This window comes from Haliotis cracherodii, unplaced genomic scaffold (genome assembly GCF_022045235.1).
Source record: "Haliotis cracherodii isolate W230 unplaced genomic scaffold, xgHalCrac1.p SCAF_8, whole genome shotgun sequence".
In the NCBI taxonomy this organism is placed as follows: Eukaryota; Metazoa; Mollusca; class Gastropoda; order Lepetellida; family Haliotidae; genus Haliotis; species Haliotis cracherodii.
The window spans coordinates 36,736,371-36,755,850 of NW_027266341.1; the positions used below are offsets into that span (position 1 = coordinate 36,736,371).

The window sequence follows — 19,480 nt, forward strand, 5'->3', positions numbered from 1 at the left end:
CTGTTAATCAGCAGATCAGCTCAGCTCGATGACAGATGACAGTGTATCAAGTTTCAAATATTGATTTTGAATGAGTTTTCCGAGTTTGGTTTTCGGTTTATGTCCAACACTAAGTTCTAATAAATTATACAAATAAAAATAAAACATATTGTTTGACAGTAGCTTATAATCCAACAAACGAGAAATTGTTATTCGATGCTGATGACGGTGACTGTTCTGGGTTTTTTTCAACTTTCAAGTTTATACTCTCTTATCAACAGAAGAAGATGAAGAGCCGGTTTTAACCAGGGGAATATGTGTGGCCATCTTGACTTCTGTTAATTGTGACCATTTTGACTATAGACTCTTCTTAAACTACATCTTGAGCCACAAATCTAAGGTCCCTATAGTGTATCACGTCAAGTTGGCTTAGGTTAGTTTTAAACGTAACGTGGGCCTATTAGCTATAAGATAAATCATGATAAACCATCAAATAAAGTGCCAGAGTTTACGAGGTTGATTTTCCTTTCTGCATGTCTAGAAATAGTTAGTTCTTGTGAGGTGGAAAACTACAAGCTTCTGAAGGGGTTCGCAACCGTGAGCCTCCCACGGGTTTCCACCTTCGCCCTGCGGTCCCTGGAACCTGGCTCTCAAGCCCTGAACGTCAGTACTAAATCTGATGCGAAACTCTGAAACTCGCTTGTTCAGTTAGTTGAATGAAAACTCAACGTGCGCGTTTGCACATTCTTCCTCCTCTATGCGAATCTCTTTCTTTTAAAAATTGACTTGGCACAGAAAGAAACATTGAAAATGACCACGTTTTAATAGGTAGTGGTTTGTTTATGGTCAAAGGGAGATAATCAGGGTTTACAAGAGTTAATTCTCTGTCTTAACTCCGCACGGTGTTTCCTTTAAAACTTTACACACTGCCGTCCAAGCTCCTTCCCAGCGCGTGACATCTTCGTTACACTCTCGGTAACATCGCGATAGTATAGAGAGCTCCGCGAACGGGCTATCGCTGTAAGGAGCCTGACTGCCGTCAATCAAAGAGAGGTAACCGCTTACAACAATCAAGAGTTATGTCCCTTGCATTCAAGGGAGTTAAATCTGTTTAGCAAATAGTAAACAGGATTTACAGTTCCTTCCCTTTGACCATCAACGGCAAGGCTTCTCAAATCCAATGTGTCGTATCGATGTGGTATGTCGTTAGCGGAATAATCCGGGTATTATAATCAGGCTTGATGATTTGGTTGATGCATGTCGTATCCAATGATTTTAATCTCTGGTGCTTGTTGTTTCCCTGCCAGGCACTCGGCATGAAGGGGCTAAAACAAGGACTCTGAGTGTGGTATTCATGGTAAACTTACTGAATGCAGCGTTAAACAACAACAAAAAGCTGACAGTTAAGTGTTGGAATTTCAGTCATCATCCTTTGTCATTCGTTTCATTTATCAAGTGTATTGTATTCCCAGTCCATTACCCTGGAAAATTCTTCACCATAGCTTTGTTTCAGAGTGAAGTCACCATCTCTCATCTCTTGATTTTTGGTTTGGTTTGTTGTTTTACTCAGCACTCAGCAATATTCCAGCTATAAGACGGCAGTCTGTAAATAATCGAGTCTGGACCAGACAATCCAGTGATTTACATCATGAACATCGATCCATGCAATTGGGATCGATGACATGCATCAACCAAGTCAGCGAGCCTGACCACCCGATCCCGTTAGTCGCCTTTTACGACTAGCATAGTCGCTTTTTACGGCAAGCATGGCTTGCTGAAGACCTATTCAACCCGAATCTTCTCTTCTCTTGAGCACAGAACTTCTCTGAGGTCTCCTTGTGCCTTGTCAATGTCAGTGTAGCATAGGAGGTGTGACACACGTATTAAATATTTGCATATGTTATCTTATCGAAAGACATGTATATATCTACATACGTCTTTGTCTTATCTTCATATCTTATCTTAATGATAACATGATTGCTGATATCGAAGGAGATCTTCTCTCCCACTCGCTGATGAAGACAATTTCAAAGATGAAGTGATGTTTGTAATCTTTTTCTAACATAATTATGTGTAAACACTGTACACAAAATTGCAAAAAGTGACAGCCTTGATGCCTTGTTAGTGAGTTGTATTACACAGGAAATAGCTGCATGTAAATAACCAGTGACGGCGAAGAAGTGATATTTGAGATGTTTTAGCTACAGTAGACTGTGTGTAATCCGACACAGGTCAGCACCATGGGAACATGTCGGATTAGACAGTCTCATGCCTGACATTATTCCCTCAGATTGTCTGTAATCCAGCCTGTCAATAAAGGAAACAATTATGGATTAACCCTCGGTGTTGCACCAAATAGATGTCAGAATACATAGTTTACTGTACTTGTCACAGATGTATATAAAGACAAAATGGTCAGTTCCTGTTTTGATTTATTGATGGACATGTTCATGTATTTATGACTTGAAGGGCAAGTAAAGTGAAAAAATTATTGAGATTTTGTTTCGAATATCAGTTTTCCTAGGTACATTTAGTCATTTCCCAGAGAGAGAAATTCATGATATTTGTAGAAAGTATTTAAATGTCCAAGTGAAAGTGCTGAAATCACAGGCTCCGTAATCGGTTTCCAAAAAAAGAACCTATTTGGGAGCAACTGTCGCCGCTGTTTCCATTGGCTGATATGTTTGGTGCATTTATCGATCTTGTGATTCTTAGCCAATATACATATACTGTTCCTGCTATTTCTGTTAATCCTCACAAAATAACAGCATTACATACATTGTTGAATGTGTTAAATGACCCTTGATCTTAAAATTGTGAATAATGCTTGCCTGTTTGGGTAATTAAACACCAGCTATCTCACACAATAAATGCCTGCCAGGAATTAATCCCTGGTGTAAACAACTGGAGGCATCTTTAGTGTTGTTGTGTATCACAAGGCAGAGGCAGGCAGACAGGCTGGGCGTCAGCCTGATCTTTGAAATTACACAGGGCCTCAAAAACCAGGAACCCGTTTTAACTCCCAGGAAGGGGCTGCCCTGCAGTGGAGGGCTTTTTCGTGAAGGGGATGATTTAGTCTGTCGTTTTTTTATTGTCTGTTTTACACTATTTTCATTTTACAATTTTAATTTGGATCAAGCATTTGTAATGAAGTATGCCCTAAAGTATTAAAATCTGCAAAGGCCAGGCTTGCCCTTTAAATACATAAAAAAATGGTGAAATCACACTTTAGTGACAAATAAAATGCAAGTATGTCATGATGACCCATTTTATAATGTCAGGTTTCATAACTATATCAATACATAAGCAGACAAACTGAAGGACCAGTCAATAAAAACTCACAGATATATGTTTATATTTTCTTAAGTAAAAAATATGTAAAATTGACTCTGACATGTTTCATTTTCAATTATTTTCCCCTGGAATCCTTACAAAGACAATTTGAAAGATGAAAAATGTTGTGTCCTATTTAATTTACGTCCTCTGAAAATTGCATGATTGATAGAACATAAACCATTTGAATAAAGTTCCTGACAGTACTACATAAGCTTTTGTCTCTGTGGTTAGGTGCTGGTAATGCCCAACATTGCACTAGATACTTGAATGAGGATAATAAAGGAAGATGAGGTTGAACCTCGATGAGCAGGTAACTGCAACCTCGCAATGATCACAGTTATGTATTTTGACACATACTTGGCCTTAAGGGTTAACAGACCTTATATCCACATCCACATCATATCTGTCACAAACACTGGTATTTCAAGGTGACAACAAAAATTGTTTGATTTTTTCGGGTAGTTTCAGTGTTTTAACTTTCCTGACTGGCACCAAACTGAGAATCTGAAGCTTGCAGAACCGCTGAAGACTGAACATGCCTGGCACTGTCCACACGCGAACCATGCCGTCACACACGCTTGACGCCAACAGAGTCCCACTCCAGTTAAAACTCAACCTCATGATCGCCAGGCTTGTGTGACACGGCACATTAGCTTGTAGCTTCTCATCACCATCCTTTACATCTATCACATGCAGCAGTTCCTCTGTATCCGGATCAAAGATCTTGATCTCGACAGTCTCGTACCCAACTGCAAGCATTGTCCCTTGATTATTGTACTGAATACAGTTTATTGGCATTCGAGCACTACCTTCATTAATCGTTTGTAAAATTTCACACTTATTTACATCAACAATATGGATACATTCATTGGTAGTTGCCACAGCAAGCCTCCAGTAATTGGGTCGAGGATCAAATTCAAAGCTGGATGCGGAACTGATCGAATGTTCCAGTAGATCGGGATACACAGTACAGATGTTCTTTAGACTGTTCTTATCCAGAACAAACAGTTTTCCTGAACCAGAACAATATGAACCCACAGCGAGGAATCGGCTGTCTGCAGACCATCTACACTCCACCTTGTCATTGAAAAGTCGGTCGCCAACAAAGCCCGGGCAAAGCAGGTGGCACTTCAGGTCTTCTGGTCGGCTTACTCCGAAATTGTTGAACAAATTTAATCGGATGAAATAAAAGTTTTGACCTCGGAAAATAGTTGCAAGATTAATCCCATTAGGTGCAATGGCAAAATATTTACAGCTCCCTCCAACAAAAGATGCAGGTTGTTCATATACTTGTTCGTTGTTGAAACCAATGACCTTGACCCCTGCAGAGCTTGGAATGTATGCAATATACTCTCCAAGTGGGTGAGGTTGAATTGTTGGCTGTGTAGTGCTGGATATTCCCTTGAAGTGTACACAGCCTGAAATAAGCAAAACATTCAAATAATCTAAGGTCAGGTTAAAATCTAAACTTGAATGTAAACATTTTACTGAATGGAGCAAAATCAAACAATCATTTGGACTAACAATAATGTTGGGAATAGGGCACATATATCACTCGATCTCCACAAAATGAAAGGCTTTTATGATTATACTGAATGCACAGATCACTGGTTAACAATCAAATAACAGTGAAGAATTGTCTTAACTGACTTGTAAATATTGTATGTGGGTATGAGGGAGCAGCGGTAACCGTAAATCTGTGCAGCTCCCCGTAAATAATTTTGACATCAGTTTGTCGCTAAACAGAGCTCTCTGCTGCCCCATAGTGTTTTCCAAATAGATCCTCGATCCAAATCTTTTTCAAATTTATGTTTCAGCAAAGTGCATGAATCGTGATCTAACAACCAATGGAACATGACTCACTTCCTAAGATCCTTGCCTTCAAATACAAGTACTTATATTTCAGATTATGGAACAATATATTTACTTATAGGGACGGTAAAGATTTTTGTATCCACCAAGGGCAAAAAGCGATGGCAGCCACAAATCTGTACGCTCTCGATAATTCCAACCCTGATAAGTACAGAGAATATTGTATGACTGAAAATATAAGTACACATACTTGAAGACAAATGTTTAAGGAAGTGAATCGTGTGCAGTTTTCGAGGGATTACGTTTCATGTTCATTATGGCAGGGTTCTTCATGCGGTATGTTCCGAATCGGGAATCTATCAGCAAAGCACTATGGAACAGCCTGCAGTTCCATGTAGTGACAAGTCAACATCAAAATCGGTTATAGGGAGCAGAACAGAAATTATGGTTACCGTATTCGACGTAATAAGCGCCCACAGCGATATTTGCTAATATATTGGCTAGTGAACAATCCCAATTAGCACCCCTTCCAAATGATCGATGTACACAAGACTTTTTCGCACTCGTGTGTTATATGCACCCTTACCGGGGGGTAATTATGGGCAATTAAACTCTGGAAAAATATATCTGTTGTTTATAAACATTTCATGCTGTCAGCATAAACCACAAATTTTATCTTTCAACTGTTTTTTTCACCAAAATAATATTCTAATAAGATATCCCATATTTCCAATTTTGAGAGCGTCCCGTCGCTTGTTACATCGAATATGGTATCTAGCACAGCTAGGTATAAGGCAATGGAAAGGTTTAACACCTGATGAAAATCAATGAAGACATCATACAAACCTAAGGGTTTTCTGCCTATGTCGTACAAGAAAATCTTTCCTGCCGGCATCTTTGTGGCCACCAGCCACGGGCGGTTGACGCGGAATGTGTAGGGGGTGGTGGTGACAGCCAGGTGGCGGTCGCTGTAAGGCAGGAACTGGGCACTGGTCCACCAGATGGTGTCAGCGGTCTCGGTGCCTCTTGCTGAAGTCAACATGTTTTTATTTGTTTGGTTTATGGATTGACGGGAAACAAATATGCAGGCTACAAAAAATCAAACATGTTTTTGTTGTACATAATGGAATTATTATGCAATAAGTAAACATAAAATTTCTAAAACGATCTTTCAGATATTTTAGGAATGACCCTCCTTGGTTTCATATTGCAAATAATAAATCATCAATGAAATTGTTGAAGTCTTTGCCAGGCTTTAGAAGTTGGAAGAACATGAATATATGACACTTTTTTTGGAGTTTGAAAGAATAAAAGAAGTTATTTATATAAAGTGTCATGTATTATGAACTATCTGAACAGTTGATACTAAATAAATATTCATTTTATTAATGATGATTGGGTAAGATTATTTAATTATTGATTTATAGATCATTGAAACCCAAGTAGTCACTGACATGGTGGTGTTTTCCATCTGCACCAGCATCAACACCTGGGTCCCGTTCTACCAGGTGATCTTAGCGCTAAGACGATTGTAAGTCCCAAACTTTAACAAAGACTTACGACAGTCGTAGCGCTAAGATCACTTTGAGGAACGGGGCCCGGACCACACTACATGCTGCATACAAATAGTGGTGTGTTTGTACCTACCTAGAACTGGCGGTAGAGCCTTGAAGGACACCATCAGGCCTTGTTCAGTGCGAGTGTGGACGCCAGGGGGACAGGGTCTGAAAGGCACACATGGGTAACACTTCTCACTGCTTCTCTGGTTGACAAGCAGGGACTGTAAGGACGAGGATGCCACCCCCATGGCTGCTCCTGTGTTCCTGTGGATGCAATCACACCGGACGAAGGCTTATGTTGGAATGTTTGCTTTCAGGACCCAGACAATAAAAGTTTCACTTTCAACAACACTTTTGACCGTTCAACATATTTTTAAAATGATAAGATCATCTAGCTCAGCGATTCTGATCCTAGGTTGGATGCCATGTACAAACATTATATTAATAAAAAGTAAACTCACTCAGCAAATTGAAGTGGTAGAGATTGGTGCCAAGCTACATATTTCCTGGTCTACAGAAGGCACACCCTGGGCTGCATAGTCATCTTCCTGAGGCAAGAGAGTTTACTGACTTTGAAAGTCCAGTTCCCACCCTTGCCGAACTAGGCTGGAATTTCTGGGCACGATCGTAGTGCCACCAGTGGATATTACGAGTTATGTCCCTTCTAAGCCTCTCCTATGGACCAATCAGTTTCTACCTCTCGTATCACCTGCATTTGCTTCAAACAAAATGGCGGCGCCCAATTATGACGATCTGATCCATAATCAAGATCTATATTGTGATAAAACGAGTCTTACATCGCGAAATGCATCAAATCACGTGAGGACCTTGATTAAAAACATGAAAAAATTTGGAAAATATCTGTTGATATCGAGATCTGCATGATAGTTTTATGATCCGGATTTCGATTTCGTTGCGAGATTTTGATTGGACTATGCATAGACTTGTTAGCCCAGCCAAAATGTAACTCCATAATACCAGCCTAATTCGGCAAGGGTGGAAACTGGACTTTTGAAGTCAGTTAACTCCCTAGCCTCGGGAACATGCTGCGTAGTAGGGAAAGACTATTTTAGTAATATTTTGCTAGGAACATGCTCAGCCAAATGACAGCAAAACAAACAACTCCATGTTACGTTTAGTCTTACTTTCATAGAAAATATTACTATTCATAAAAATATATATTGAAGGTTTAATAATAAGTGTAAAATATATAGTTTTTCTTAAACAGACCTGGATCTACCTTTTTATCCATCAAATAAGCAATGGTTTGCGTCATATGTAAACAAACCATAGACGTCCTTGGCCTGGTTTGTAAAGCAATTTAAATACCACAACAAACCTAATTAACTCGGGCTAGATATTGAGTTTCTTGCCGAGTACGAGTAGAGGCCTAGCTACCAGCGACCCAGTAACCCATTGCTTACCACTAACACAACAATACGCTGTCAGTATCCTACATCAGCTGCATTTCATTGTAATCTGTATGCTGAGCTTTGCATGACAGAGTCACGAACTATATATGTCTCCTATTCCTGATCGCGACAGTTTGTTGTCATATTGCCATGACTCCATAACCGGAAGTACGTATAAACCGGACGATGAAGATAGTGTAGGGGATATTTAGATCCCTGTGCTTTTATATGTGGCTTTGGACATGTTGTACTATCTTCACTTTTCAAAAACAGTCGGAAAAGATAAAATAAAATTATTGCCAACCAAACTTTTAGGACATGATAAGTGTAAACCTTATTTCCATTAATTATGATATTCTACTAATCACGAGTTCCTGTTTTATCTATTACACATAAAGTTTGTGAGAAAATGTACACAAATCATGTAGTTTTCCCATCGCAATGTTGTGCACAATGATATTTGCAAAATAAACCCGTTAACTATTATGTAAGTGTGTGAGTGTTAGGTACTAGTGTAAAAACAAACATGTCATATGTCAGATTTTAATCATCCCAAACTGGCTTCCAAGGGAGACATCAATTGTATCTGCAATGAAATTACATCATAATATTTTGCAGACCATTGTGACGTCATTGTTACATGACGTCAAAATCACATGACATCACTAATCTCACTGCCACTAATGTAGATTAACACTGAATATTTTTTTAATTTGAAGTTTACACGATATACAGCTTTTCCATTGGACGAGAGGTCGGTCACATGACCGCGAAATTGACGTTCATAAGTGTATGAACGACACAATTTGACGTTCATACGTTTTTCACGAGACCGTGTTCTTGAAATGACGTAAGCACTGACGGACTACTTCCACATTCCTGGGGAAACCCCTGGGAATTCCGTAGCAAGAAAACATGCATAAGCGTTCTTTCTGATCATTTAGAACCTTTATTCTTGGTCTCAGCCTTTCAGTATATACATTGAGAAATGTCAGAAAGCGTGACTGCACGATTGTTCACGAATATCCTCGCTACGGCCCATCCTAATGAACAAACGAAGAAATGCACAGTCATCTAAACTATCGTAGTATCGACTCGATCCGTGCCTAGGCTGACATTGACCGTCTCCATCAATCTATGAATTTACCTTGGTGTCTGTTTGATGCATCTTTCTTCACCTTCGCAAGCTCCGACGTTCATACAGTTTGGCCCTCACTCTATGAAGGTTCATACTCCAATGAACTCACACAAAGTGAAAGTCAATTCTTATAATTTTTTATCACAATTTCTTACCTCAAAGGATGTAGGCCATGATCTAAACACAATTATATTTAGTACGTGTGACTTCATGTTTACACTGACAGCCATACAACAACCAGCTAAATCGCGGAGTAAAATAGTTCCTCAAAAAGAGAGGTGACATGGGCGTATGGATGCACAACTTGCTCTTCAGAAACATCTTACGCAGCAGATGTGTTCAAATCATATCCTCATCAGATGAGAAAGGTATGTAAAGAACTACCTCAGTAAGTCAGTCACAATGACAGTGCGTCGTAATACATTTACATCAAGTACAAGACGTCAAAATGGCCGACACGATAAACGTGACGGGAGGATTTCCGAAGTTGTCAATGAACCTTGATGTGTTAGTCATCATTGATCAACTGACCGATTATTGAAAGGTGATTAAAGATGCGTCAAACAGACACCAAGGTAAATTCATAGATTGCTGGAGACGGTCACTGTCAGCCTAGACACAGATCGAGTCGATACTGACAATAGTTTTGATATGCATTTATTCGTTTGTTCATTAGGATGGGCCGTAGCGAGAAAATTCGTGAACAATCATGCAGTCAAGCTCTCTTACGTTTCTCAATGTATACTGAAATGCTGAGACCAAGATTAAAGGTTCTAAATTATGAACGTCAATTTCGCGGTCATGTGACCGACCTCTCGTCCAATGGAAAAACCGAATATCGTGTAAACTTAAAATTAAAAAATCATAAATGTATGAACGACACAATTTGACGTTCATACGTTTTTCACGAGACCGTGTTCTTGAAATGGCGTCAACACTGACGGACTACTTCCACATTCTTGGGGGAACCCCTTGGAATTCCCAAGCACGAATAAATACAGAAGCGTTGTTTCTCATTGTTTAGACCCTTTAATCTTGAACTTAGCGTTTTAGCATACATTGGTATAAGTCAGAGAGTTTGATTGCACATCCGTTCAAGGATATGCTAGCTACAACCCATCTTAGAGAACAAAACGAAGAAAAGCACATTTAAACTACCGTAATATCGACTCGATCCGTGTCTGACTACAGTGATGTCTACAGCAATATATGAATGTGCCTTAGTATCTATTTGACATATCTCTGCAATCACCTTTCAGTGATCGTGATGACTAACACTTGTAATAGCCACGGTTCATTAAAAACTTCGTATATCTCTCCCGTCACGTTTATCGTCGGCCATTTTCACGTCTTGGGCTTGATGTAAATGTATCACACCGTGCTGTTATTGTGACTGACTTACTGGGGTCGTTCTTAACAGACCTTTCCCATGTATTGAGGATATTATTTGAGTACATATGTTTACAGAAACTCCAAAAGTTGTTCATGTTGAGCATACATAAACTCATGTCACCTTTCGTTTTGAGGAACTATTTTATTCCGCGATACAGCTGGTAATTGTCTGGCTGTCAGTGCAAAACATGAAGTCACGCGTACATGAAGACCCTGGTAGTCATGGGACTCACCGTCACGTTTGCGTTTACGTCTGCGATTGTAAAAAACACGCGTATGCGTTTGTTTGCCATCTTTGGTGCCATTTTAAAGTATGGCCTCTTACAGGGGGGAGGCGAAACTCACTTAAACGTGCGCGCGTTTAATTCTTTCTTTAAATCGTGGGTGGTCAGCCTTTGCTGTTGACACGGTAGATGTTTTTGTAAACAAAATAACTATCGACTTGTTACAACATCAACAACAAAAACACAGACCGACGATGCAATGGGTTGGTGTGTTGGTTTAAACATAGTTTATTCACAAAAAGTTAATGAGCTTGTGTACAAGTTCTCCAACTCAGGACACCTTCTCCCAGATATTCACACCATTGATGTATAGCGTGTTCTAAACATGACCAGAACAGGGGGGAAGAAAAGAATAGGGAAAGATAAGTGAACAGTGAGAAAAAAATGGTTTACATAAATCCCTTGGTATTATGAATACAACTCTGTACACAGTTGAGTTTTGGTAAATTTTCATTTCCACTGAATATCAAATTGAGATAAGTTGGTGTATTTTCGGCTATACTGCTTATATTTCTAAATATAGTGTCTCTTTTGCAATGGGTTGTAACATACAGGAGCTGTCAAGTCATAGGGAGACCAGAAAGTCGAGATATGGATTTGTGCCATTGGATAATGTCCATTGTTAGCAGTGAGTGAGTGAGGTTTTACGCCGCTTTTAGCAATATTCCAGCAATATCACGGCGGGGGACACCAGAAATGGGCTTCACACATTGTACCCATGTCGGGAATCGAACCCGGGTCTTCGGCGTGACGAGATAACGCATTAAATACACTAGGCTACCCGACCGCCCCCCATTGTTAGCAGAGAGAGTAGATCTAGCATACCATGTAACGGAATAGTTTGTTTGTTTGTTGTTTAACGCCGCACTCAGCAATATTCCAGCTATATGACGGCGGAGTGTAAATAATCGAATCTGGACCAGACAATCCAGTGATTGATATCATGAGCATCGATCCACGCAATTGGGATCGATGGCATGCATCAACCAAGTCAGCGAGCCTGACCTCCCGATCCCGTTAATTGCCTTTTACGACAAGCTAAGTCGCCTTTTACGTCAAACATGACTACACAGAGTTAAACATATCTTTGTTTTGTTGTTTAACACCACACTCAGCAATATTTCAGCTGTATGAATTAGGGCTGCAAATAATCGAGTCTGGACCAGATAATCCAGTGACTGACATCACGAGAATCAACCAAGTCACATGCCTGACCACCATAGCCATTTAGTCTCCTCTTACATACGAGCAATCTCATTAAAATCAGATCTTAGTTTTCGCTACCGCTAAACAAAGTTTGTTTAGCATAGCGAGAACTAAGCTAAGATCTGATTTTAATCAGATTGGCATACGAGTGGAGGCTAAAAGTGCAGAGCCTATCAATGAACGGTGTAAAGTACACCTTTAACAGTTTGCATGTATTAAGTACAACCCTTGCTATGCTCACAGGCTGCAACTGAACCACGTACACATCCCTGCAGCATATTTCTGCAGGCATCTAAGTGACATGCTATTCTGAGTTGATGAAAACTGGCTACCAACTCCAACAGCCATCAATGCGGACATGGTGTCAACTTAGGGGATGATGTTATCTCCTTTGACACTGTTTTGTATTCCGAAGTCATGGTGCTGGTCTACCTCTTATACTGTTACCCGTAATAACTGATGTTAAGCATGGTTTCTTGTATCTTGTTTCTTAGGGAAGCAGACTTTTCTTAAGACATTCGTAACCATGGATGAGTCTTGGGTTCATCACTATCAGCCAGAGACTAAACAACAGTCAAAACAGAAGAAACATATAATCTCTCCTCAGAAACATAGTCTCTTCCATCAGGTGCCAAGGTGATGGCTTGGGTTGCCTGTCAATCTCGAAAGGTCAGACCATCCATAGCCAATATTAGGATAATCTGCTGTTTAGTTTGCATGTTGCGGCAAACCCACTCAGGAATAGTCCAGCTATATGACGGCGGTCTGTAAATGATAGTCAGGGCCAGACCATCCAGTGATCGACGTCATGAGCATCAATCTATGCAATTTGAATACGGTGACATGCATCAACCAAGTCAGTGAGCCTGACCACCCATTAGTCACCTCTCAATACAAGGCAATAGCGTGAGAATATCAAGGCTAAGCATCATGGAAAACTCAGTAAAGGCATTGTTTTTTTTCACTGGAACAATGTACCTGCACATAAGCTTGTCGCTATGGCCGCAATGCATGACTGTGGGATCCATGAAGATCAGGGGTAGAATAGGTGTTCACCAACCCATGCTTGCCATAAAAGGCGATTAACGGGATCAGGTGGTCTGGTTCGCTGACTTGGTTGATGCATGTCATCGTGTCCCAATGGATCGATTCTCATGATGTCAATGACTGGATTTTTTCAGGCCGCCGTCATATAGCTGGAATATTGCTGGAATATGAGTTAGGCGTTTAACAACAAACAAACTGTGATACAGCTGGAATATTGATGACATTCACTCAATCCCACAACCAGCTGTCTGGCAACCATTAGGCAAATCACTAAGTCATTTCCACTTTTGAGGACGTTTTCCACCAGGGGAAGTTTTCTACAGAATGTGTGGTCCTGGGGGGAATTATGCTGAAACATAATGAGTAACCAACAGGTAGCTCCATCTAATAAGGTCCAGAACTTTTAAGCCACCCACTAGGTCGCTGGGGACCTAAAATAATACTAATATTTCAGCCATTTATATTGTGCAATACTTCTACACTACACAGAGGCACGCTGAAAGTGCTAGGGTCCCGAGAGTGTGTGCGTCCACAAAAATCTGGGCAAAGGTCAAGATTGTCATATCACTAGGTTGACTAGACATCACTTGATGTTTTGTCTTGTAAGAATTGGCAATGCTGTGCCATGTCAGGATTCGCCAGTTGTGGGATTGAGTGAATGTCATAAATATTCGAGCTGTATCACAGTTTCTTTAACTCCGCACTCAGCAACATTCCAGCCATATGAAGGCAGCCTTCATTATGAAGGCAGCCAAATTAATTAGTCTAGACCAGACAATCCAGTGATTGATATCATGAGCATTGATCAACGCAATTGTGATATGATGACATGCATCAACCAAATCAACAGCATGGCAACCAGATCCTGTTAGTTGCCTCTTACGACAAGCATTGTCACCTTTGACAGCAAGCATGGGTTGCTTAAGACCTATCTTCACAGGTCCTGGATCACAATGTGGTACGGAGTGCTGAGCAGTGTGAAGAGTCTAACAACAACCAACTCACTCACTCTGAACACAACAGGAAAGACCAGATGCTATCATTTTTGTTTTCCTCTTTATTTCATGATACCATTTTTGGTACATTGACCTGAATTTTAGCATAATTAACATGAAAATGTGTAAATAAAATATATATATATAATATGTCATCATAAAATAAGTACAATATCACACATAACAGCAACTTATAGTATACTTCATCTTTGGTTAAACACACCCATAACATTGATCTTTACTAAATGACTGTTCCGCACAACTAGAGTCCTTCATTGGATTTCATCAACTTCTATCAACATTTTGATGCAAAAAATCATAAATTCAACAGCTGTTAACAGTAAAATAATTCAAATGAGACAAAAATGTCAAGGAAAAATGATAAGTTTGATGAGTTGTCTATACCCATAGAGGTAGTTTGTTACAATTAACCCTGGAAAGTTTTTTTCTTCGGTTCTTTGCACTTCAGGATGAGACAAAGGTGCCTGCACCATATGCTTGTTGTAAGGGTCGACTAATGAGGATTGATCACATCATGTGCTCTTGCTATCAATCACCAATTAGCCTGGACACAGGCTCGGTTCAATTTCTAAAGTAACCAACAGTTTTACAGTGCAAACCGTTCAATAGCCAAGTTTGCAAAACCCCAAATCCTGATAGGTTGAAATTGTATATATTAGATCAACAATGATTAGATATGAGTGATAGTCCAATCATATCTAGCACAGGAAAGTGGGCTTGATGTGGCAAGGGTGGAAAAACATGACTTTGATAAAAAGGCTAGTGGACACTCTTGCCTCGGGAAGATAATCGTCTATAGTATCGTCATGTTTCAGTTCCCGATATATCTCAATACCTTCGTGAATCTTCACAACACAAGTCAGTTGGGATTGGCTGCACCCAATGGCCATATGGACGGTATTTGTGACCCCCATGAGAGATCTTCATGCTGTCGACGTGATGTTTGTAACCAAACTGGAGCCAGCTGAGCACATGTTGTAAGACACACATGAATGTTTCTTTGTTTGTTGTTTAACGCCACACTCAGCAATATCCAAGCTATATAACAGCTGTCTGTAATTAATCGAGTCTGGACCAGACAATACAGTGATTGACAATATGAGCATCGATCCATGCAATTGGGATACAATGACATGCATCAACCAAGTCAGCATGTCTGACCACCTGATCCCGTTGAATGTAATTTCAAACATTGATAACAAAAATGTCCTGGCAAAATCGTTTCTGAAACACATCAATGATCTACTGAGGAACAAATATTCAAACCAGTGTTAGAAATAAACTGTATTCTTTAAGTTTTTCTGCTATAGTATTTTCAATTGCGACTTAAAGATCTAAGAACATCCAATTAGAGGTCATGTCAGAACAACCTTTCATGAACTTTGACTGGCCAATGAAATGACTAGCAAGAAGTCAACATTAGCCTATCAGAAAGCAGTTTTAAGGAGCTCCGTGACATTTGTTTCAAACAGACAATTTCCATTGCAGACTATGCAAAATATTTTGACAAAGTTCTAGTTTCAGAATTTGAAAACTAAACTAAAGATGCCTTGTCATTGAGTGTTGGCAGTAAACCAACTCATATAACAGATATCATACATATTCATTTTCCACTTTATTTGACAGCCTTTCCATAGATACCTGGAGTGTGAGTTTTAAACATATGCACATCAAAATCTGTGAGGTCAACTTTTGAGAAACCAGCTTGACGGATGTCATTCCATGTCTCCCTGTTCACGTTGCATCCGTCCGCCATCTTCTTCCACAGCGGGTTGATCAAATTCTGCAGCTTCCTCTTGAACAAGCCCTTCCTGGCTGCCACATGTTCAACAAAGTAGAAGATTCCATTCTGAAATCAAATATAAATCAGTGGTTAGGTGGTGTCATTTCACAAAGCAACTTTCAGTCTGGACGCCCTGTGTGGACCCAGGAAACAACGTCTCCACTTTGTTGCTTGGTGAGGAGGAAACTTAACTCTAGTCAGCTCTATGACGGCAGTCTGGAAATAATCGAGTTTGGACCAGACAATCCAGTGATTGATATATCATGAACAACATCTATGCATCAACCAAGTCAGTGAGCCTGGCCACCTGATTCCTTTAGTCACCTCTTACAACAAGCACAGTCAGCTGTTAGGGCAAGCATGGGTTGCTGAAGACCTATTCCAGGATCTTAGTAGGTGGCGACTTACCTACATTACGTGGTCAGGCTTGGTAACTTGGATGATTGCATGTCAGTGATCGGTTCATCAACCATTGGTCAACCTTTCCCAGACTCCATTGTTTACAGCCAGTGTGAAAAATTATTGGAATAATGTATTAACACAATTAAAATAGAAACCTTTGAGTAAAAACTCAATTGCTCAAAAAGTTATCTGGAGCTCTGTTGTCCCTCTTTGAGTGTTAAAGGATGGAAAAGCACCCTGCTACAATAAAAATGGTTTAAAGAGGGACTTGTTTAATAATGTATATTAATGACAATATGATATTAGTACAGACCGGTCAGCTGTCTTGTTGGGATTTTTACAATATGGCAACTGGCCAATCAGATAGCAGATAATGAGATAGCAGAATCAAGTAATGATAAAAGCTCATGCTGAATCTTGTCCTGGTGATCTAAAAACACACATCTTGCTATTAAAGCATTCACATAAACCATGTGCAATGTATTCCAGTAAATGGGTCGTACTAATTACAGTTGCGGGACCTGGTGAATCTGGTGAAAACTCAACGCCTTCGGATGATCCTTCCTGAGAATACAATGCCAGGGATCTATTCAAGACTCCAAAAGAAAGTGCCCTTGACAGGCAATTTGGGGAAAAATTGTTGTTTTGCTCAAACTGGTCAGTGAAATACAAGTCACCTCTACAAAGACATAACATTAGTTATTACCATATAACATTAATTATAACATTTGTAATTCCAATTTGGGAATTTTTACAGATGTTTCCTGCAGATTCGGGGCCGAATATCGGCCTCTGAACTGGTCTTCATAAATCCCTGAATGCATGACTGTATTTCCTTGATTTAATTGAGAGAACATGGTATATAGCAAATACCAATTTGAAGACATAATTGTTTGCTTCCACTGAGTGGAGTTTTGAAGTGTTTGCGTTTATCGATGTATGGGTTAATTGGTTCATTATCTTTATTATTTATGAACTGCAGGGTTAACTTCTCGGTCAATCTTTCATGCCGGAAATAGAATAAGTTCTGGAATTGTTTAGGGTATTGCAACTTCCACGAACACACCTACATGGCCGTTTATAATATGCCTACTTTGGTTGGTTGGTTGGTTTGTTGTTTAACGCCGCACTCAGCAATATTCCAACTATATGACGGCAGTCTGTAAATAATCGAGTCTGGACCAGACCATCCAGTGATTAATGTCATGAGCATCGATCCACGCAATTGGGATCTATGACATGCATCAACCAAAACCAAGTCAGCGAGCCTGACCACCCGATCCCGTTAGTCGCCTTTTACGACAAGCATAGTCACCTTTTACGGCAAGCATGGGTTGCTGAAGACCTATTCTACCCCGGAATCCTACTTTGGTACCTTGGCAAAATATATAATATTTGCAGTTGCAACTTTGTCACAAAAAAATATTGCAATAATCCCACGCATTGAACATTCATAATCATAGATGCATGCCATTTGAGCTCTATTTGGGAAGTTTTGTATACTGAAAATACCAAAAGTCTCTTTAAGAATAGAACACTAGAATGTTTTCATTGTTATAATCATCCTTTTTCCAATTTTCAATGTTTTTGAAATTGCTTTGATAATTATTTTCCAGGTTCAATCATATTCAACCATTCAAATGCAAGCGAGGTAATTTTTATCTGCGTATCTTTAACCTTTTTGACATTTGTTAAAATAGTAGGCGTAATATGCTGTCGTGTGTGCCTATATGAGAAACATCAAGTAGAATATGGTAGATAGGTGTCCAGTAAAATCATGTTTACCACATAGTACCGAGATCTGGGGTAGAATAGGTCTTCAGCAACCCAAAAGGCGACGACTCTTTGCTTGTCGTAAGAGGCAACAAATGGGATTGGGTGGTCAGGCTCGATAACTTGGTTGATGTATGTCATTGTATCCCAATTGCATAGATGGATGCTCATGATGTCAGTGACTGGATTGTCTGGTCCAGACTCGATAATTTACAGTCTGCCATCATATAGCTGAAATATTGATGACAAACATAGTAACAAACATAGTACAGAATACATCAGTTCAGTACTTACTGGTTTTAATATTCTTAGGACTTCTCCTAAAACGGCCTTGACATCCCTGACAGTGCACAGCACCAAGGTACAGACCACAGCATCACAGCTACTGTCTTCTACCTCAGGCATACTTTCCGCGAATCCCACCACAAACTTCTTGATGCTTACATCCGGATTGCGAAGATGCAGATTCTCTTGTAAGTAAGTTTTGTTGTAAGGATTTGGGTCCAAGCAAATAATTTCTGAGCCTTTTGGAAAGTTCTTGAAGTTCATTCCACTTCCTGAACCGATTTCTAAAAGCTGCAAAGGACGTTTTGCTTTGCTTGCTTGTGATTTCAATTCAGAAAACACACTTGCTTTCTCATTTCGAATCTTTTTGTGCATTTTCTTTAAAAACCTATTTCCAATCCATGCGATTAGTCGCATGCGAAGTTGGTGCAGTTTCTTTCTGGAAAATGCAATGACAACTACGACAATGACAACTGGCAGTAGATATTTCAAGAGAATGCCTCTCGCAAAAATGTCCTCAAGCGCCATTTCAAAGCTTACAAATATTGCGAAATAGATCTATCATGTGAGCTTCTAGTTTTAACATCACCAAGATGTTTGGGAAGGGAGCTCACTCCCAACGGCTTACATTCCCGAGCACATGGTTCATTTCTAAAACCGATGTAACAATATCGGTAGATTTCGGCTCGTAAACTCCCGTATACCCTGTGTGACACGTTATAGAACACTCGAACGAACCAATATGTGAACGAAATATCACAAGCTCGGGACATACACCGTTCATTCACTCAGGGCAGATATATAGAATAACTAGAATAATATTTTATTTTATGGTCTCTGAGAATACTAAACGAGCTCCCGTGTAATACGAGTGGGTGAAAGCGATGTTGACAGTTTTTAATAGTTGTTAGTGAACTAGTTCCGGCAATACATGAGCGCGCGCTTTGGGGTTTTGAACAATGTGTAATACCAACTAGAGTAATAAATTTCGCAATTCCGAGTTTCGAGTAGTTTTTCATTGATACTTTAAGAATGAAAAACGTATGAAAAGTCAAC

The 19,480-nt window shown here is 39.8% G+C and overlaps 2 protein-coding genes across 4 annotated transcripts; both read right to left on the reverse strand.

The window, feature by feature from the left end:
- Positions 1–3,435: 3,435 nt before the first annotated feature.
- LOC139449923 (uncharacterized) lies at positions 3,436–8,183 on the reverse strand. Of its 3 annotated transcripts, XM_071231534.1 has the most exons (5): positions 8,111–8,183; positions 7,148–7,404; positions 6,775–6,950; positions 5,974–6,156; positions 3,436–4,733 (listed from the first exon to the last, which is right to left on the reverse strand). In XM_071231534.1, the coding sequence occupies exons 3-5, from the start codon at positions 6,932–6,934 to the stop codon at positions 3,739–3,741; spliced, it is 1,338 nt and encodes a 445-aa protein (XP_071087635.1). In that variant the 5' UTR covers positions 6,935–6,950; positions 7,148–7,404; positions 8,111–8,183; the 3' UTR covers positions 3,436–3,738. The 3 variants fall into 3 exon arrangements, with proteins under 3 accessions (XP_071087635.1, XP_071087637.1, XP_071087636.1); XM_071231536.1 differs by lacking the exon at positions 7,148–7,404 and having other exon boundaries at positions 8,111–8,179; XM_071231535.1 differs by lacking the exon at positions 8,111–8,183 and having other exon boundaries at positions 7,148–7,479.
- A 6,077-nt stretch (positions 8,184–14,260) lies between these two features.
- Positions 14,261–19,002, reverse strand: LOC139449997 (thiol S-methyltransferase TMT1A-like). Its single transcript, XM_071231607.1, has 2 exons — positions 18,434–19,002; positions 14,261–16,030 (listed from the first exon to the last, which is right to left on the reverse strand). Exons 1-2 carry the CDS (start codon positions 18,950–18,952, stop codon positions 15,797–15,799), a joined length of 753 nt encoding a protein of 250 aa, XP_071087708.1. The 5' UTR covers positions 18,953–19,002; the 3' UTR covers positions 14,261–15,796.
- Positions 19,003–19,480: the final 478 nt, after the last annotated feature.

Coding starts and splice junctions, on each gene's coding strand:
- LOC139449923 (XM_071231534.1), bottom strand. CDS start 6,934: ATGGGGGTGGCATCCTCGTCCTTACAGTCCCTGCTTGTCAACCAGAGA. Junction 6,157..6,774: donor GGCTCTACCGCCAGTTCTAG/GTAGGTACAAAC, acceptor TGTTGACTTCAG/CAAGAGGCACCGAGACCGCT. Junction 4,734..5,973: donor CATAGGCAGAAAACCCTTAG/GTTTGTATGATG, acceptor TGCTTATTTCAG/GCTGTGTACACTTCAAGGGA.
- LOC139449997 (XM_071231607.1), bottom strand. CDS start 18,952: ATGGCGCTTGAGGACATTTTTGCGAGAGGCATTCTCTTGAAATATCTA. Junction 16,031..18,433: donor TCCTAAGAATATTAAAACCA/GTAAGTACTGAA, acceptor ATTTGATTTCAG/AATGGAATCTTCTACTTTGT.